Source organism: Brassica rapa, chromosome A03, assembly GCF_000309985.2.
Source record: "Brassica rapa cultivar Chiifu-401-42 chromosome A03, CAAS_Brap_v3.01, whole genome shotgun sequence".
Classification (NCBI taxonomy): domain Eukaryota; kingdom Viridiplantae; phylum Streptophyta; class Magnoliopsida; order Brassicales; family Brassicaceae; genus Brassica; species Brassica rapa.
Window position 1 is genome coordinate 9,476,955 of NC_024797.2, and position 18,707 is coordinate 9,495,661.

At 32.9% G+C, this 18,707-nt stretch overlaps 1 protein-coding gene and 1 pseudogene across 1 annotated transcript; one reads left to right on the plus strand and one right to left on the minus strand.

Annotated features, from left to right (window-relative positions):
* Positions 1-229: 229 nt before the first annotated feature.
* LOC103857764 lies at positions 230-8,557 on the plus strand (annotated as a pseudogene).
* Positions 8,558-10,389: 1,832 nt separating this feature from the next.
* LOC103857763 (probable 2-oxoglutarate-dependent dioxygenase ANS) lies at positions 10,390-18,150 on the minus strand. Its single transcript, XM_009134988.3, has 3 exons — positions 13,246-18,150; positions 11,553-11,886; positions 10,390-11,178 (listed from the first exon to the last, which is right to left on the minus strand). The coding sequence occupies exons 1-3, from the start codon at positions 13,722-13,724 to the stop codon at positions 10,930-10,932; spliced, it is 1,062 nt and encodes a 353-aa protein (XP_009133236.1). The 5' UTR covers positions 13,725-18,150; the 3' UTR covers positions 10,390-10,929.
* Positions 18,151-18,707: the final 557 nt, after the last annotated feature.

The window sequence follows — 18,707 nt, forward strand, 5'->3', positions numbered from 1 at the left end:
AATATTTTGAAAAATAAAATGAATATTTTTTTAATTTATTTAAATAATTATTATATATATATATATATGTATATATATACATATATATATATATATATATGTATATATATATATATATAGAACAAATGTATAAGGGCTTTTTGACACTTAATGAATAATGTATTTTTGAAAATGTTATTTTAATGATGGTAAAAATGAATAATGGTACCATGAAAGTGATAAACATGAAACTCTCCTTTTATGTATAGACTATCTCCAATGTATTTTCCCATTTGTTTCTTCTAAATAACATTTTTGCTATATTCTTTTTTTTTTAAATTTTAAAATAATACTTTTTACTTGTGAGAGTTAAGAAACTAACCTAATTTATTTTAACATTTGCAAGATTTTCATAATATTATGATACTATTTAAACTAGAGTTTTCTTTAAAAACTATTATGTAAAAAAATATGATTCTACCTTATAAATATGATTTTAATATTAATTATAATTTGGTAAAAATTTAATCAAATTAACATAAATAAGATTTTTTTCAATAAAGTTAGATTTATAAATTTTGTATTTATTAATTTCGTTTTTCTAAAACATTATATGTATAGTTTACAAAAAATAGAGTTGCACTACTACATTAAAAAAAATTTGTATTTCAAAATATAACTTTTTTTTTCAAAACAAAATTGCTTTCTTTAAGAAAACTTGTCAAGTTCACATAAAACAAAATATAACTTTTACCTAATGTGTATATAATTTTTTTAAAAGGTGATGAAAATTTAGAGTGAAAAGATGTGAGGATAAAGTTTATCATATTGATTTTAGATTTTATTTTTATTTTAAAGTTTTTCTACACATTATGACTATTTAAACATTTTATTTGATATAATCTATTTTGTAAAAATATGCACATTATTTATAAAATATCATTAAATTTAGTTTAGCCTAAGTAAACCCGATCGAATCTGGTTCAGACCCGGTCAAACCATAATGATCCATGGCCCAAAAAAATTCTGGTTCGCTAGCCGGTCCAGTTTTAAAAACACTGCCAAAAACCGATCACATTGTTGCCACCATTGGTATTATTGTTGATAAGAGGGCATGGTGAATAGTGATTAAGCCTGAATATGGAGTCAGTGGTTTCGTCAGAGACAGGCTTGCTAAGTGTGTTCATCGGTTTGATCCCTAACCCATTACTCATGAATCATGATCATCTCCAAACATCGCATATCATCTTTTTTTTTTTTTCATAATTATGTGAATATCATTAATCAAAATGAGAGTGTTTGCCGGCAAAGTGTACTGTTCTTGTCTGTAACCTAGCCGTGATGTTTCCCAGTTCGCCGGCAAAGTGTACTGTTCCGATCCCCCATTTTTGAGACTGATTAAATTAATATATAATATTTAAAAAATAATAATAATAATAAAAAAAAAAAAGAGAGTGTTTGTACTACGACTGCAAAAATTTAAGCTAGAAGTAATCCCAAGCCAAAATAAAATAAATAAAAACAGGGGAGAACTTAATATAAACATCGCATCTTCCTCACTGATGTTGTGTATTCCAGCATATGACAATTTCTCTTAAATACCACAATTTATTTTGTTTCCAATTATTCACAATTTTCTTTCAAAATTTAAAACACTGATTCCGACAACTGATATAAAGCCCCATTTTAGAAAGGTTAAATGAGAGTGATAGAGAGGAATCTATGGTTAACGGTATGGAAACTGATTGTGTTTTTATAATGAATGATGATGGTGTGAAGTTGCATTGTTAATTGTCTTCAGTTAGTCAGTTCTCGTTCTGCATTGGATTGTATAATGATTCATACGAAAAGACTATTCTAGAATTGTTTTACTCAATAGAAGTGATGGATATGGTTGAGTTTGTGAATTTAAACAGAATAGAACACCTCTGAGATTTGTGGGACCATTAGTGGGATACGATGGTTTGCCTACACATGATCCCAACCCGCGCACCCGGTTTTCCCACCCGGGTGTTGCAATAAAGCTTTTGTCGCTGCTGGTGAAAAGAATCATATGGTTGACTTTTCTAGTCTTCTTAGTCTTCCGTGACCGATAAGTTAGAACCATGAATACACACCGATTTTGGAGGAAGTATGGTATAAGTTTACCAACAAGTCTCTCTCATATTTCGTGAAGATATTATTTCATGTGTTTGCATCATGTTCATAGAAAATTCTCAGTAGTAGACCTTTCGATTATACCAACAAAGGTCTTAGAAATGAGCGATCTTTCTAGTAAAAACAAAAATAAAATGACAAACAAGACTTTGTCCACATAGAGTTAGTACACGAAATTTCCCCACAAAGTGAACTGAATTAATCTGGTTTAGAGTTAAAATTGGAGAAACTTATTGAAGATTTACTAGGTCTCCGAGATGGAAGAAACACCAACAAATTTCAAGCGAAGTAATCCGACAAGGCGAGGTTTACGAGCTTGGATGTTTTTACTCTGCGGTGTTGTTCTGATTCAGCTGTTTGCTGGTCAAACCGATGCTCAAAGATCTAGAGGTCCATGGCAAACACTCAGTGGTGAGAGTGCTCTCACTTTCTCTCTCCTTCTTTAAGCATGAATTTACGTGAAAGTTAGGAGAAAACAAGAGAAATTAGTACTCGGACTTTCTTTATAAAGATGTGTAGTAGAAGTTGGGATAATCATAGCTATTTCATTTTTTTAAAAATAATTTGTGATTACTTTTTCTTTGTTTTTACCAGGTGATGCTCCACTTGTGATTGCTCGTGGTGGGTTTTCTGGATTGTTTCCAGATTCGAGTCTCAATGCTTACAGTTCCGCACAGCAGATAAGTGTAGCAGGTGCTGCTCTATGGTGTGATGTTCAGCTAACCAAAGATGGAGCTGGGATTTGCTTTCCTGATTTAAAACTAAACAACGCTTCAACTATTGAATTTGTTTACCCAAATCGCAAAAAAATCTTACCTGGTTAACGGAGTCCCTACGCAGGGTTGGTTCACCATCGAATTCTCCTTGAGAGAACTCAGTAATGTTACTTGTAAGTGTTTATGACTCGGTTGGAAAATAGAATTTCGGGTTTTCTTGTTACGTCTCAAAAATGTGTCCTTTTTGCTTTCACCTGTTTGCAGTGAACAGAGGAATATTATCTCGGTCAGAAAAATTCGATGGAATGTATCCGATTCCGACGGTTGAAGATGTAACCACCCAGATAAAACCAGAAAGTTTTTGGTTAAATGTTCAGCACGATGCGTTCTACGCGCAGCAGAATCTGAGCATGAGCAGTTTTCTGATATCCGGAAATGTTTCCATTGACTACATATCTTCCCCTGAAGTGAATTTCTTTAAGAAAATTGCTGGCCGTTTTGGGCCTAATGGACCGAGTTTCGTGTTCCAGTTTCTTGGAAAAGAAGAAATTGAGCCGACAACAAACCGAACTTACGGCTCTATCTTAAGTAACCTGACTTTTATCAAAACGTTTGCTTCAGGGATTCTTGTCCCAAAGTCCTACATATTGCCACTTGATGACATGCAGTACTTGCTTCCTCCTTCATCGTTAGTTCAAGATGCTCACAAGGCAGGATTACAAGTGTATGTGTCAGGTTTTGCCAATGATATTGATATTGCTCACGACTACAGTTTCGATCCAATGACTGAGTACCTATCCTTTGTGGACAATGGCAATTTCTCTGTAGATGGTGTGCTCTCAGATTTTCCCATAACTGCATCTTCATCCATTAGTAAGCAAAATCTCTTCAAGTGGTTTATTTATGTCCTTGAAACATTGCTCGAAATACTCAAATCGATTATTTTCTTCTCATATTTATCTCAAGAATGTTTCTCGCACCTTGACAAAAACGCTACAAAACAAGGTAGTAAGAGTAATTACTTTGCATATTTCTTTTTTGACTAGTAGAAAAAAGAAACCTATACGTAGCTGACTTTATCTACTGGTTTCATGATTCAGTTGATTTTCTTGTTATATCAAAAAATGGAGCGAGTGGGGACTATCCTGGATGTACAGACCTGGCATATGATAAGGCTATCAAAGATGGTGCTGATGTTATTGATTGCTCCGTCCAAATGTCCAGCGACGGTATACCCTTTTGCTCAAGATCAATAGATCTCTCGAACAGCACAATGATCTCGCAAACACCTTACGTGCAACGTTCAACACATGTTCCTGAGATTAACTCAAATGGTGGGATTTACACTTTTAGTCTCACATGGGCTGAGATCCGGAGCTTGACTCGTAAGTTTCTACTCCTACTTAACTTAAAAGAAACAATTTTACATTTTCTCCTAGCTTGATTGATATTCGATGATCAAAATTACAAACCTTGAGTGTTACGATAAATATTCTCCCATCTTTTTGCGCAGCTGCGATTGGAAACCCCTACAGGGTATATACTATGTTCAGGAATCCGAAAGAGAGAAATTCTGGAAAGCTTATTTTGCTTTCTGAGTTCCTAAACTTGGCAAAGAATTCAACTTCGCTCTCGGGTGTTTTGATCAGTGTAGAGGTGAGTTCTCCTACCTCTTAATATTATGACCATTAACTATGACGTCTTATAATGGCAAAGCCACTTAATTTTATTGTGTCCTTCAGAATGCAGTGTACCTGAGAGAGAAGCAAGGTCTTGACGTGGTTAAAGCGGTTCTCGATACCCTTACGGAAACTGGTTACAACAATGGAATAATCACAACAAAGGTCATGATTCAGTCAACGGAAAGCTCGGTTCTAGTTGACTTCAAGAAGCAGAGCACGTATGAGGCTGTCTACAAAGTTGATGAAAAAATTGGTGATATTAGTGACTCTGCTATCCAAGACATAAAGAAATTTGCTAACGCTGTTGTCGTTAGAAAAGAAACAGTGTTGTCCTTATTTGATTCGTTCATCACTAGGCAAACGAATGTTGTGGAGAAGCTGCAGAAGTCTAAGCTCCCGGTTTATGTGGAACTGTTTCAGAACGAGTTTGTATCTCAACCATTTGACTTCTTATCTGATCCAACCGTTGAGATAAACTCATATGTCACTGGAGCCGGTATCGATGGAATCATCACAGAGTTCCCATTCACAGCTGCAAGATACAAAGGTAAGTTCGCCCAAAATTTTCATCATTAAAGGTTTCACGACAAGCCCTAACTTTGTTTCTCTTCTGCAGGGAATCAATGTTTGGAGACAATGGCTCCTATTCAACCCGGTTTTTTCTTACAATTTGTGAATGCCTTACCTCCAGACCAAGCTCCAGAGCCGGTTTTCACAGATGAGGATGTCTCAGCTTATGATCATTACAAACGATGCAGTAAACCATTTCGCTGTGGTGATCAGGGCGGTCTCTTATACCCATTCTGGATACTTGACAGAGAAGCCTGCGGCAACCCCGGCTTCAACCTAGATTGTAGCAGTGGATTCGCAGAGATTACTGTCTCCTCCGTGAAGTTCAGAATCTTAAAAGCAAATTATACCTCTCGTATTATAAGACTGGCAAGATCGGATTATATCGACAATCTTTGTCCTTCAAACCCTCTAAATGGACAAATCCCCCAAAGCGCCCTTCAACTGGCTAGTGACACCGATCGGCTAACAATGTTATATGGCTGCCAAGACTTGCCATCTCTTTATAGTAGTGAAGCTTACAGTTACGTTACAGAATTTCCATGTAATGATCAGAAGGAAGGTGTAAACAACTACTGTGTTGTGATAAACAGCTCGTCTGCTTTATTCTACAGTAGGGATGTCACTGAGAATTGCACAAAAGAAGTCAGCATGCCGGTTTCAGGATCGAAGTTGCACACTCTGCATCCAGATACTCTAAAGAAGACTCTTGAACAGGGTTTCGAGCTTGAACTTAGACAAGACTGCTCAATGTGCCTAGATTCTAAGGGTGCTTGTGGATATAATCAAACTTCACGTGGATTCGTCTGCTATTGTGACGATGGGACCCATGGCCAAAACTGTAGTAACTCTGGAAAGAGAACTCACGGTAAACCACCGTCTTCTTTAATTTTGTTCTTTTACTTTTCAGATTAAGTTTGGTTCCTCTTCCATTCTGACAAAAAGTTTATATGTTGAACTGTTAAACAGAGTCGTCGGTCAACACAGTTCACAAAGGTTAGTACCATAGTGTAAATTTTGGATGTTCGTTTGTACTGTATGACTTTTAGGTTTAGGAAAATTGTTTTAGTCTTTTAGACTAATATAAATACAACTCTAAAAGATTATAAATTTATTTTTCATTCGCATAATTAATAGACAAACCCTAAACGAGTATTTGATTCAATTCATTTTGTTCTTAAGTTTTTTTTCAAGTTGATTCGCATTTATTTATATAGGAATGAGTTTATTTGTGAAGTAGCAATATATTGAACATAAATTAGGTAATTGTCAATGATTTTGACATAATGTAGTGTTAGACATTTATACCATATATCATTTGGTTTTGCCCATTCGTTTAACAGGTTGCCAGTTGCAAGTAACCTTGAGAAAGTAGATGACGTCGGGGTTTTTTTTTTTTGCTACTCTGAATACCACTAGTATTTAAAAGCACATAACGTTACAAAGCGGATGTCACAGATTTATTTACCACATATTTATTCACTACATGAAGTAAAATGAGGAGATAAAAATGGAATGGAAGATTTTTTTAAATTTAAAAGTGTATTCCAATTATTATAGATAGCAAGTCCAAGGATGCACGAGTAAATGAACTGAAAGTTCCAGAGTTTTCTATTCCATTATTCCATATAACCAAAATAGTGTTGAACACTAACCCCATCACAACCCCTATTTAATAGTATTTTTTATTCCATATAACTAAAATAATATAAGACTGATTTAATAGTATCTTTTTATGCCATATAACTAAAATAGTATAAGATACCAACCTCATCACAATCCCACCCGGCGAGTATTTCTCTCACACCAAATAGCATAGGCTGTAGTTTGGAAACAGTAGGTCAATTTCAATTGGTTAGCTAGTGAATTATAATTTTTTCACCATCATAGGATTGCAATTTCCTATAGGAATATAGGTTTTGAATTGTTTCCAATTATTAAAAATAAAGTTATTTAATTCAACATTTGTTCTGTTCGTTTTTTCTTACCTTTCTTTGGGATTTGGTTCCATTCTGACAAAATTTTACTTCTTGGACGGTTGAACAGGGTCTTTGATCAATACAGTTCGCAAAGGTTAGTGTGTTGGGAAGATAGTCTTTGAACTGTTTCTGTGCATTAAAACTGAAGTTACTTGACTCACCATTTTCTCTGATTTTCTAGTTTCGGGCTCAGTAGCAGGCGTTGTTATGTTCTTGGTCATATTATCATTGTTTCTTTGTTTCATCGGGAAGAGAGAAGCACGAAAGAGACAGCAAAACCTAAAGTCTCTTATTCCACTCAGACACTACACTTATGCACAAGTGAAACGAATTACAAAGTCATTTGCAGAAGAGGTTGGGAGAGGCGGCTTTGGAATTGTTTATAGAGGAACTCTTTCTGATGGCCGTATGGTTGCCGTTAAGGTCTTGAAAGATTCAAAGGGTAATGGTGAAGATTTCACCAATGAAGTTGCAAGCATGAGCCAAACTTCTCATCACAACATTGTTTCATTGCTTGGTTTCTGCTCTGAAGGTTCCAAAAGAGCAATTATATATGAATTTTTGGGTAATGGGTCCCTTGATAAATTCATCTCAGGCAAGTCCTCGATGAATTTGGACTGGACGGCATTGTATCAAGTTGCGCTTGGAGTTGCTCGAGGTCTGGAGTACTTGCATCATGGCTGCAAAACAAGGATTGTACATTTCGACATCAAACCACAAAATGTGCTCTTAGATGAAAACTTTTGCCCCAAAGTTTCGGACTTTGGCCTCGCTAAGCTCTGTGAGAAGAAAGAGAGTGCATTGTCATTGCTGGACACAAGAGGTACAGTGGGGTACATTGCACCAGAAATGATCTCAAGAGTTTATGGGAGCGTGTCTCACAAGTCAGATGTATATAGCTACGGAATGTTGGTTCTGGAGATGATTGGCGCAAGGAATAAAGAAAGAGCTCATCAAGACTCCGCTTCTAATACAAGCTCAATCTACTTTCCTGAGTGGGTATATAAGGATATTGAATCAGGAAAGTCCAGGAGGCTTATCGAGAATGAAATTAGCAATGAAGAACATGACTTAGCAAAGAAGATGAGTTTGGTTGGTTTGTGGTGTATTCAGTCTTCTCCAGCAGAACGCCCACCGATGAACAGAGTTGTAGAGATGATGGAAGGAAGTTTGGATGCTCTTGAAATGCCTCCTAGACCTGTTTTGCAAATTCCCGTAGCACCTCTTCAAGAGTCTTCGACACTTTCAAGGGATATGTCGGTTTACACCGAAGAATGATTCAAGAAGCTTCGGAACTTATCAATGCAGGAACATAACGATGCACTTATTCAAGAAATGTCATATATTGTCTACACTCCGAATTAGAAAGGGAAATGTATGTGTAAAACTAGATTTTTGAATTCTGGTTTTCTAAACACTTTTGTGTCAAAACATGATAGAGTAGTGTTAATAAAATTTGAACTGTTGATGAGTATAGACAAAGAGTTAAAAGAGAAAGAAGTGTGGATCAAACAAACTGTAATCAGTTCGAAAGGAGTAATACTAACAAAGAAACATATTACTCCTTTAGAGGAAGAGGAGAAACTGAATCGCAGAGAAACGTGTGCTAAGCTAAGAGTGATTCAGAATTTGTGATTTTTTGCTCTCTATGAAATGTTTCCCTTCTCTCTTTAGTGAGGTTCATTCATTTCAGTTTTGATTAAACCGATATGTACCATAACAAAAAATTTACACGGTTTAATTCCAAATTTTCGAACCAGGCCGGTTAAAATGCATGATTCCTTTGACCATACCACAAACAAACCACTAACAAAGTATCTCATTTTAGACCTTGAAACCCTTGTCGTGCTCCTCAGCCACCTAACAACCAATGGGAGCACTTGATCTCCTCTCTCACGGAGTCTCCTCTTCTCTTCGTCGCGCTCCTATCTTCCCTCTTCAACACACCGCTCCATCTCTTTTCTACCACCGGGAAGTAAGTCACGGTCTCTGCCTCCCTTGCGTTCAATGAGCAGCCACGATGAAGACACTGCCTCGAAGAAGGTGAAGCTATGGGGTGTAATCAGATATAATATTCGAACCGGCTGGTTTAAAATGCATGATTAAATAATCACCTAAGCCTTGTTTGGAAACTCACTACGCGTGCAGTGCATCCGGACTTAACGATTTAGTGAAAAATTGGAAAAAATCGGAAAGTACTCGCAGAGAATTTTTTTGTCTTTTATATGTATAAATTATACATATATTATCAATTTTTATGTATACTAAATGTTTTTTATTACACATAATATATATATATATTATATTTGTGATCCTTCGGTTGTTACTGCTGTATCTTGGTTGATAGTTAGATTGAAATACCCCAAGTTCGAGTATTATGTTTATTGTTTCTTTAACGAGTGACATAATGGTAAATATATCATCATCTTCCTTATGATGTTGTTTTAGGGATTCTGCAAAATGTTTTTGTCGCCGCCAACCATTATACATGTGAAAAACCTCGAAATCTATTTATAGTATTAATTTATACTCTTTCCGTTTCAAAATTGTTGATGTTTTAGTGGGTTTTTGATGTTTCAAAATAGATGATATTTTCATATTTCAAGGTACTTTTTAACTTTATCAAAAACTGTGTAACCAATCATATTTTGTAGTATGTTTTGTGATTGGTTGAATAATAATTAATTTATATTTTAATGATACTTTTTAGATAAAAAATAAATGTTTTTATATTTGTGTCTCAACCTAAAACTTCATGTATTTTGAAACAGAAAGAGTATATAGTTTTGTGAATATTACAATAACATATGGCCTAAAGTTTGAAAATCATGTGTTTAAAATTTATATAGTTGTAATTTTTGAAAATCTTGAATCTTATAAATAATTATTATTTTTGTTAGCTAGCTTTATATTAAATTTTAAAGATTTATTACAGATATGAAGTTAATGTATTCGTAATGTTTTCACTCGTAAACTTATCTTATTTGACACGATATATTTTATTCCACTTTTTTATTGGTCACTTATGAGGGGACCTAATAAACTTTGCATGTTCCGCTAGTTGAATGGCAATTAACATACACAAGACACGTTTTCTTAGAGTTGTTGATAGATGTCAAAATTTATTTATGTGTTCTAGATGACTTTAAAAGTGAAGGAGATGGGGAACCAATTTAGGCGCCGTGCCACGGTTTGCAAGTCATTAATTAATTAGCTTATGCGAGAAACCAGAACCTAACTATTCATCTTCATGTATAGTATAGTTAGTTAGTTGTCGAGTCCTACTGAATTTTTTGTCCAACTATATTAAATCTTTGTTTCATTTTCTTATTTTGTTAATCAAACTATTTCAATATTTTGTACATACATGATACAAGCTTGAAAGTAAAATATATTCCCAAATAAACTTTATGTACTATATCAATAATGCATTGCTATTCAATGTTTGCACATGACTTTAAACTTAATAGTGAAAGAGTTTAGCACGCCTAACACTTTTCAGATTTAATCATACGCACGAAACTAAGTCACATTATTCATGTATTTTAAAATATTATAGAAACTAAGTCACATTATTCATGTATTTTAAAATATTATAGAGTAATAAAAAACAAACTAGTGAAAGAGGAGAAGGGCAGTGTTTTAAAAATACTTTTCTTATCATACTTATATGCGACCTCAGGAGAGACAAAATAAATAATAAAAAGGTAACTCGGGAATCTAATTTGATACCTTTTATTAAAGTTTTTATTTCTTACATAGCGCAAGTATACAGTTTACATATAAGTACAACTATATAAGTACGTAGCAGTAAGTACTGATTATACTTGGGATGTAAATGAACTATCATGTGCTTGCTAACAATGAATCAACTTGATTCTTCCCACTAGGACCCTTTTGCCTAATCATAAGTCGATACTCGTCGAACCTGATCGGTTTATAAAGAGCAGGTCGGTTATCGGTTAAGAGTTCTTCCACTGGTCCGATCGGAATATCACTTCTCGGGTTGTAGAAGAGTGCCAAGGAGACTCGATCCATACCGGAATTAACGATCACCTGATGCTCCACGCTTTTGTAAATTCCATTGCTAAGAATCTACAATTTGAGCCAACATAGTATTTGGTTAGTACTCGCATATGATCTCATTGCACGAACTATTCCAAGTATCACATTATACCAAGAAGATTATATGAAGTCGCCAAAAAGACTATCATCCTATAACTCAATGCATTAGCGAATAGAAACAATTAAAGTATGAACCGTCTCTTTGGATATTCAAATGAAGCCCAAAGCATAGTCTCATCCACCTGGCAACAAGGTGAAAGTGTAGTGGGGTGCTTTCCATCCCGAGTTGCTTAGCAACCCAAAACCCGTCTAACACTAAACAACCACTTTATGGTTTAATGATGTGCTGTTCTCCAAGTTATTGAGTAATTACAAAAACCAAGGTACAAACTAAGAAACAATACCTGAACTTGATCTCCAATGTTAACAATCAAAGCATTGGGGACGGATTTAACAGTAACCCAGCAGTCACCACGTCGGACCTGGAGGCCGGCTACATTCTCGTCGGAGAGGACAATGGTGATGCCACCAGGGTCAGAATGGGAAGAAAGACCTAAAGTTAGGTGTGGCTGAGGGCATTTTGGGTAGAAATTAGCCCTCAGACTAGCCCCGACTTTATCTTCTCCTCCAAAGGCCTTCATGAGATGGTTTGGTTCTAAACCTAAACTCTCTGACAATGTTTCCACCAACCTCTCACACAGTTTCTTCACTTCTTCACCGTACTCTTCGATCAATTCTCTGCACATTATTTGTTTCCTCCAAATGTTAATTACAATTATCGGTACGTATAACTATAAAATATAAAACGGAAAATTCATATGATTAGTTAAGTAAAACATTTTCTTAATATTAGTTAATAGTGGTTGCTTACAGACCAACTATTTGTGAAATTGGTTTACTGCTACATTTGTGAACTAACCATCAGTAAACAAACAAATTAATAGTAAAAAGTTAGGACGTAAATAAGACACTAGGTTTACATTATTACTTAGGTATATAATTCGACCAAAAATGTTATAATTATAGTATACATATATACATATATATATATATATATATTAGGTTTAGAATATATCCGTGTTTCACATGGGCATCACTTATCAGGGTATGATGACCACGTGAAACGTGTTCACACATGAGACACGTGCCTAAACAAACGTATAGACCAGACGGCTACGTGTGTACATATGCAAAAGAAAAAAGGGAAGAAAAAATGGTAAAAATCAGATGCATCAACAACTAAAAATCAAAACACACACAAGCAGCGTGTTACGTACGTCCTCCACAGGGGCGAATCCAGAATAATTTTCTTGTGGGTGCAAAATTTAATAACGCAGTAAGGAAGGTTCAAACTTGAGACATTAAGGGGTGCACAAGACAACTAAACCATCTTATCTAGCTGATTTCTTTGTACTTTTACATACAAAAAACTTAATATTCATAAAATTACGGGGGCATGTGCCACCATAGTGGTAGCTCTGGCTTCGCCCCTGGTCCTCCATGCAAACATTCACCTAGTAATACATCTTTTCCAGTGAACGGTTTCGTCAAAAAGCATATACAGTCAGAAAATAAAATATGTATTTCTACTATATATCTAAACAATATATAGACGTAGATGATGAAAAAAAGAACAGCCAATGTCATGGACGTTTATATAATAACAGGTTTGTCATATGACCTCCATATCCAAGTCTATCTTCTCATGTATTTTAATAGTTAAAGTGCCTTAATATCTTTATAAAATACATAGATTTATATAAAAAATTAAAATTTAATATATTAAAATTTTTGATTAATATGGTTCAAATAAATTATCTATGTATGTATTTTTTTTATCACAAAATATACAAAATATTAGTGACGATTTTTAAAATAAAAAATAAAATTTAATCGAAATTTTTTATAAGTTAAAATGGTATTACAGTTAGTGTTCTTCCATCAGAAAATGATCATATGTTATCAATTCCCTTAAACGGTATGATATATTATATCACTATTTTCGGCTAAATCCCGTTTATGTATCACCATCAATCTGAGTAATAGTGTATATGTATTTATTGTGTATATGTATTGTGCATATCAGCATATGCATACCTTATCTTAGGAGGCTGAGATGGCCACATAGAAAGGTTTCTTATGGAAGATGGCAAGTAATTAAGGAAGAAATAGTCACTCCAATCTAATTTAGCATCTTTCACAACACCAATCCTGCTTCCATAGCCTTCGTACGTGTCGGGTGAGTTTGCGTACTTTCGTTTCATCTCTACCGGTAAATCAAAGAACTCTCGCCACGCTCCTCTCACTCTCTCCATCAGCCCGTGGTCTACACCATGGTTCACCACTTGGAAGAAACCCCACTCCTCACACGCTTTCCTCACTCGCTTCAGCCCCTCTGGGTTCCTCCACATGTCGCTCATGTCTAGCACGGGGATTTCCATGTCAAGACCGGATTGATCGGACTTGTAGACCGGTCTCTGATGCGTGGGTTTCACATACCGGTTTGGGACGGTGGATACGCCGGCTTGGGACAAGGCTTGAACTGAAACAATGGGCTCAGGCCAGCTTGCAACCATTTTTTTTTCTTTTGTGATTGAGAAAAAGGATTAGAAGACACTAAGGAGAGATGTAAGAGATCTAAGGGAAATAATGAGTGTTTTAGATGGTGGGAGAAGCGAGGACGAGTGGGGGTATAAATATAGAAAAAATGAAACCTAAATGAAAGGTGAAACAATTTATGACACGATAATATCTTTTCTACCTTTTTGTGTTTTGAGGTTGACCTAAAAAACTTTGCATGTTGGATGATAAACATGAGACACGTTTTTTTAGAATTATGGATATATGTGGTCGATTTTAATTGTCTTTGAAGTGAGGGAGATGGCGAACAAATCTCGGCACCGTGCGATGGTTTTTGCAATTCATTTATTAGTTAAAAGATTATGGGAGAGACCAAAGCTAACACTTTATCTTTTTGTTTTGTAAAAACACTTCATCTTCATTTGTAGTGTAGTTAATTCTCGTATGACTCGTATCCTACTAAAGTCGTCCTACAAGAGCCACTGTAAAATTTCACTTCATTGACAGCTTAAATATTAGTTTTTGTTTTGCTTCTTCCTTTTCGTTTGTAGCAATATTAGATGCATTAAAAAGTTAGATGCATTTACATAAAGTGATATATTAATAGTTCTATTTAAACTATTCCTATTGTGGAAGTATGGTATTTCACTATCCTTTTAACCTTTTCATATTAAAATAACCTTTTTAACAATAAAAAAAGGAAAATTGCCTTAAATAGCTTCAAAAAATGTTTTTCCTAAACTAGACACAAGGTTCAAAAATGTTTTTTCGTCGGTTGTTCCAGCAAACACAATGTAATTGATAGGTTTACAGTTCATAGAATCTCTTTTTTTTTTTGACAATGTAAATATCACTATTTTCTGATAGATCAATAAATTTAAGATTACATTAAAAAAATCGAAGTGATCAGTTTAGCTTTAGTTAAACAGATAAAGAAAATAATTATATCCAGTTTTAAAAATATATATAAATAAAACTTTAAATTAAAAAATTCAAATTAACAGAAAATATATATTTTTTTAGAATTTTTGAAAACTTTCTTTTTGAAATTTGTATTTGGGAATTTTTTTAAAAAAATTTAAGATGACATTTGTGAATGTTTATGATATCTTTTTGAGTTTGAGTTATATGAATATTTAGAATTTTTTTTACTGAATATGTATAATATGTTCTTAAATTTAGGAAGATATGAATAAATATATATAATATCTTCATAAAATTTAAGAAAATTTTCATACATGTGTATTTATAAAAAAATTCATGAATATATATTTATGAATACCCTTATGAATTCAAACCATATGTATATTTTGTAAGATATACAAAAAAAACAAAATTAAAAACAAAAACAAATTAAATATGTATAACATATCCTGAAGTCTTAGGAATACCTTGATATTTGAATTTTATACAGATATTATACATATTTATAAATAATTTTTAAAAATTTAGAAATATTTTATATATTGCTAATGATTTCCTAAATATGCATATAAGTTAAATCCACAAATATTTCATACATATTTAGAAACACATCCCCAAATATACATATACATATACATTTACAGTCAAGAAGTCTAGTTACGCATTTACAAATGTAATTTTGAATTTATAATTTGTTTTATGAATTAAGAAGGTTATAATTTACATTCTGGAAGGTATTTTAAAACCTATGAAAAAGAAAATTCATTGCATAAAAAACACATTTTTTTAAAACTAGAATTAAAAGAAATTTGAAGGTTTTTAATTAAAATTTTGAAGCAAAAAATAATAACAATTTTTTTTTCAAAAAATTAAAAATTTATTTTTTGTATATTAATAAATAATTAAGTAAATTTTAAATAAGTATATAATTATTTTTTACCCATTAATTAAAGTTAATTTTGAAACTTTTGTCTTCGGTATTTGGAACAAGAACGAAAAAGGACTGGGACAAATATATAAAAAAAACTATTTGAAAGATGTGCCCTAAAATAAACACATAGTCGACTAATATATAGTTTACAAACTTTCATGTTCTGATATACCGTGAGATGAAAAGAACGAGCTGCGTATTATATCTCTTATTTACGCTGGAACAGTGCAATAGAATGTCAACAGTAAACAAAAGCATCAAAACTTTTTTGACTTGCTTTCAAATTTATATAGTATGATACGTTTACAAGATAGAGCGTTAAAATCCTATAGTGAGATAAAGCTTACATTATCGCATCATAATAGTTAAAATTTCATACCTATAAAACTACTTAGGTAGAAATTAGTAAAACCAACTATGAAATAAAAGATAATAGCAAGCGTTTGGATCCACGGCTAAGCGGACCATGCTTTCCTCTCCCTTGTACTGTTTTCCATTTGATAGGAAATTTTGTCTTTCTTCCACCTCTTGTCAAGCTGAGAGAGCTCATCTGCTCTATCTCGGCTTCATCCACGTCACCTAGCCCAGAAAAACAAGAAAGACTCTCGAATGCATTCGCATTAGGTGTTGTGGTTATGAGATCAGCAACATAAAATTTTCGGACCTTCTTGTTGATATTTTTGATGGAACATTTTTCATAATGGGTGTTGTAGTGGCAGCAGGAGCAGATAGAACATCTTATCTTGATTCTGATTTTCTTTATAGTGGTTGATTCTTATTTTGATTCGTTTGCTAGATAAATAGTGGAATAACGAATTGAAATGGAAACATTTTGGTTGAACTGAGTTTTCTAAGTATACTCATTAATGTTCGAAAAATGATTTGATAGATTATGACGTTTTGATTCATTCGTTTTATCGATATTTAACGTAAATAATAAAAAAAAACATAGTCATATGACTAAAATAGAATTTTGGTTGAACTTAGTTTTCTTTAAACAATCATAAAATGTTCAAATTTGATTTAATAGATTAATCCTTTGGTTTTTAGGGGTTGGTAAAAAATCGAATCAAACCAATCCAAATCCAACCAATCTGAATCAAATCAATATATCCAAACTGTTCGGTTTGGTTTGGTTTTAAACTAAAACAAACTTAAAAATCAAAGTGTACTTAATTAAATTAACAAAATATATTAATAATGTTCAGATTTAAAATAGTTAACCATCTAATCTATATAATTAAGTATAATTTTATACATTTTACTTTAAATGAATACAAAAAGACACAAATAACAATAAAATAAATAAAATATGATATTCCTAGACAATTATCGAAACTGAAAGCTATCTCTGATAGTTATAATATGTTTGAAAAATGATTTAATATTGAATTATTTCTTCTATTTAATTATTATGGTTTATATTAAAATATTAAAATATTAAAATTTAATGATTTAATTATTATATGATGTTTTATTTTATAGTTTATAAATTATATTTGCTTAAACGAATTAAACCAAAAATAAAAATTAATTTGATTAAACTAAACCGACAACAAATCAAACCGAACTTAAACCAAAATAATTTTGGTTGACTTATTAAAGTTTTTTAGAACCACACAAACCAAACTGAACCTAAACCAAAAATGATTTAAAATTGAAATGCACATTCCTAGTTTTAGTTAAGTTTTTTTTTGTCATCAGCATACAAACTTAGCTAGGATTTTATGAACCACCCTAGTAAGTCTGCATCTATATGACTGATGAAAGACGATTGTTTCAGAGTAGTATCGTGCGAGATTGTCCGCCTTTGAATTCTACGTTCTTGAAACATGTATAATCTCGATCACGAGAAGCTGTCCTTCAGTTTCTGGATATCTTCAAAATCACTTGCAAATGCTTGTCATCTTCCGGTTCCAAAACTATCTTCACCAATTAAGAATAATCCGTTGCAAACTTGACATGAAATTATCTTAAGTTCCTCATACTCTCCATAGCCCATATTAGTGTCTCCATTTCTGCGTGAAGTGGCGTCAAACTAGGCCTCATATTTTTTTGTCTCCATTAGTCCATCAAATTCTTCCAAAGTATTGTACCATCCTTGTTCCGAAAAGTTAGCATGATCTTTCTATAATCCATCCGTAAAACACCACCGGGCCATGTCTTTGAGGTAATGACGATTCTGTAGCCCTATTTTGCGAGTTCTGAAGTGTTAGTGATGTATGTGCTTCACGTTAAAGTGTGGCTTCTGTTTCTTCCAATTTAATGGTATTCCTGGGGTCAACATATATATTACTGAAAACTTTATTGTTAATGCCTTTCTATATATACCAAAGTATCTATGCAAACAGATGATCTTCCATTGGTGGTTCAATTCTCCAAAACAAGTGATTCATATAAGCAAATATTGACTGAGTAGGAAAAAACAGTGGGTTTAATGGGATCCTAGAGAAAGCCCAAACTTGAACAGCCGGAAAACATTAAAAAATATGTGATTTCCAAACTAGTTTTAGTTAAGTGATATGTGACTTGTTACTCTTAAAAACATGTGCAAACATGGAAAATTTTAATTTTACCATAAATTTGATACTATTTTTCAAATTTACTTTTAAAATAGTTATTTTCATATATATATATATATATATATATATATATATATATCTTAAATTTGTGATAAAAAGACTAAATTTTTTTTAATAGACGTCAAAAAATGTTTAATAATTAGTTATAAAATTTTATAAACTTAAATCCATCCCTTAAATACTAAATCTTAAATAATAATCACTAAAATCTAAATTCAAATGTCAGAATATTTTTGATTAAATGTATTTTTTGAAAAATGATAGTAATCTATTTCAATCAATTTCTCTACAAACATTGAATAGACATAAATGCATTAGTTTAATTTTTATTCTTCATATTGTACTTAATTGTTTGGTTAATGAAAATTTCCAGTCATTTTCTAATATAGCTGAGCTCAACCGTTTTTCTCTAATCACCTTTCCACTTTGTTTCCATTTTGTACAGTTAATTTGAACTTTTCTTTTTAATACGTACGCTACGATGTAATATAGTGAGTTATATATCATTTTTTTTGGTAAAAGAGTGATATATCATTTATTAC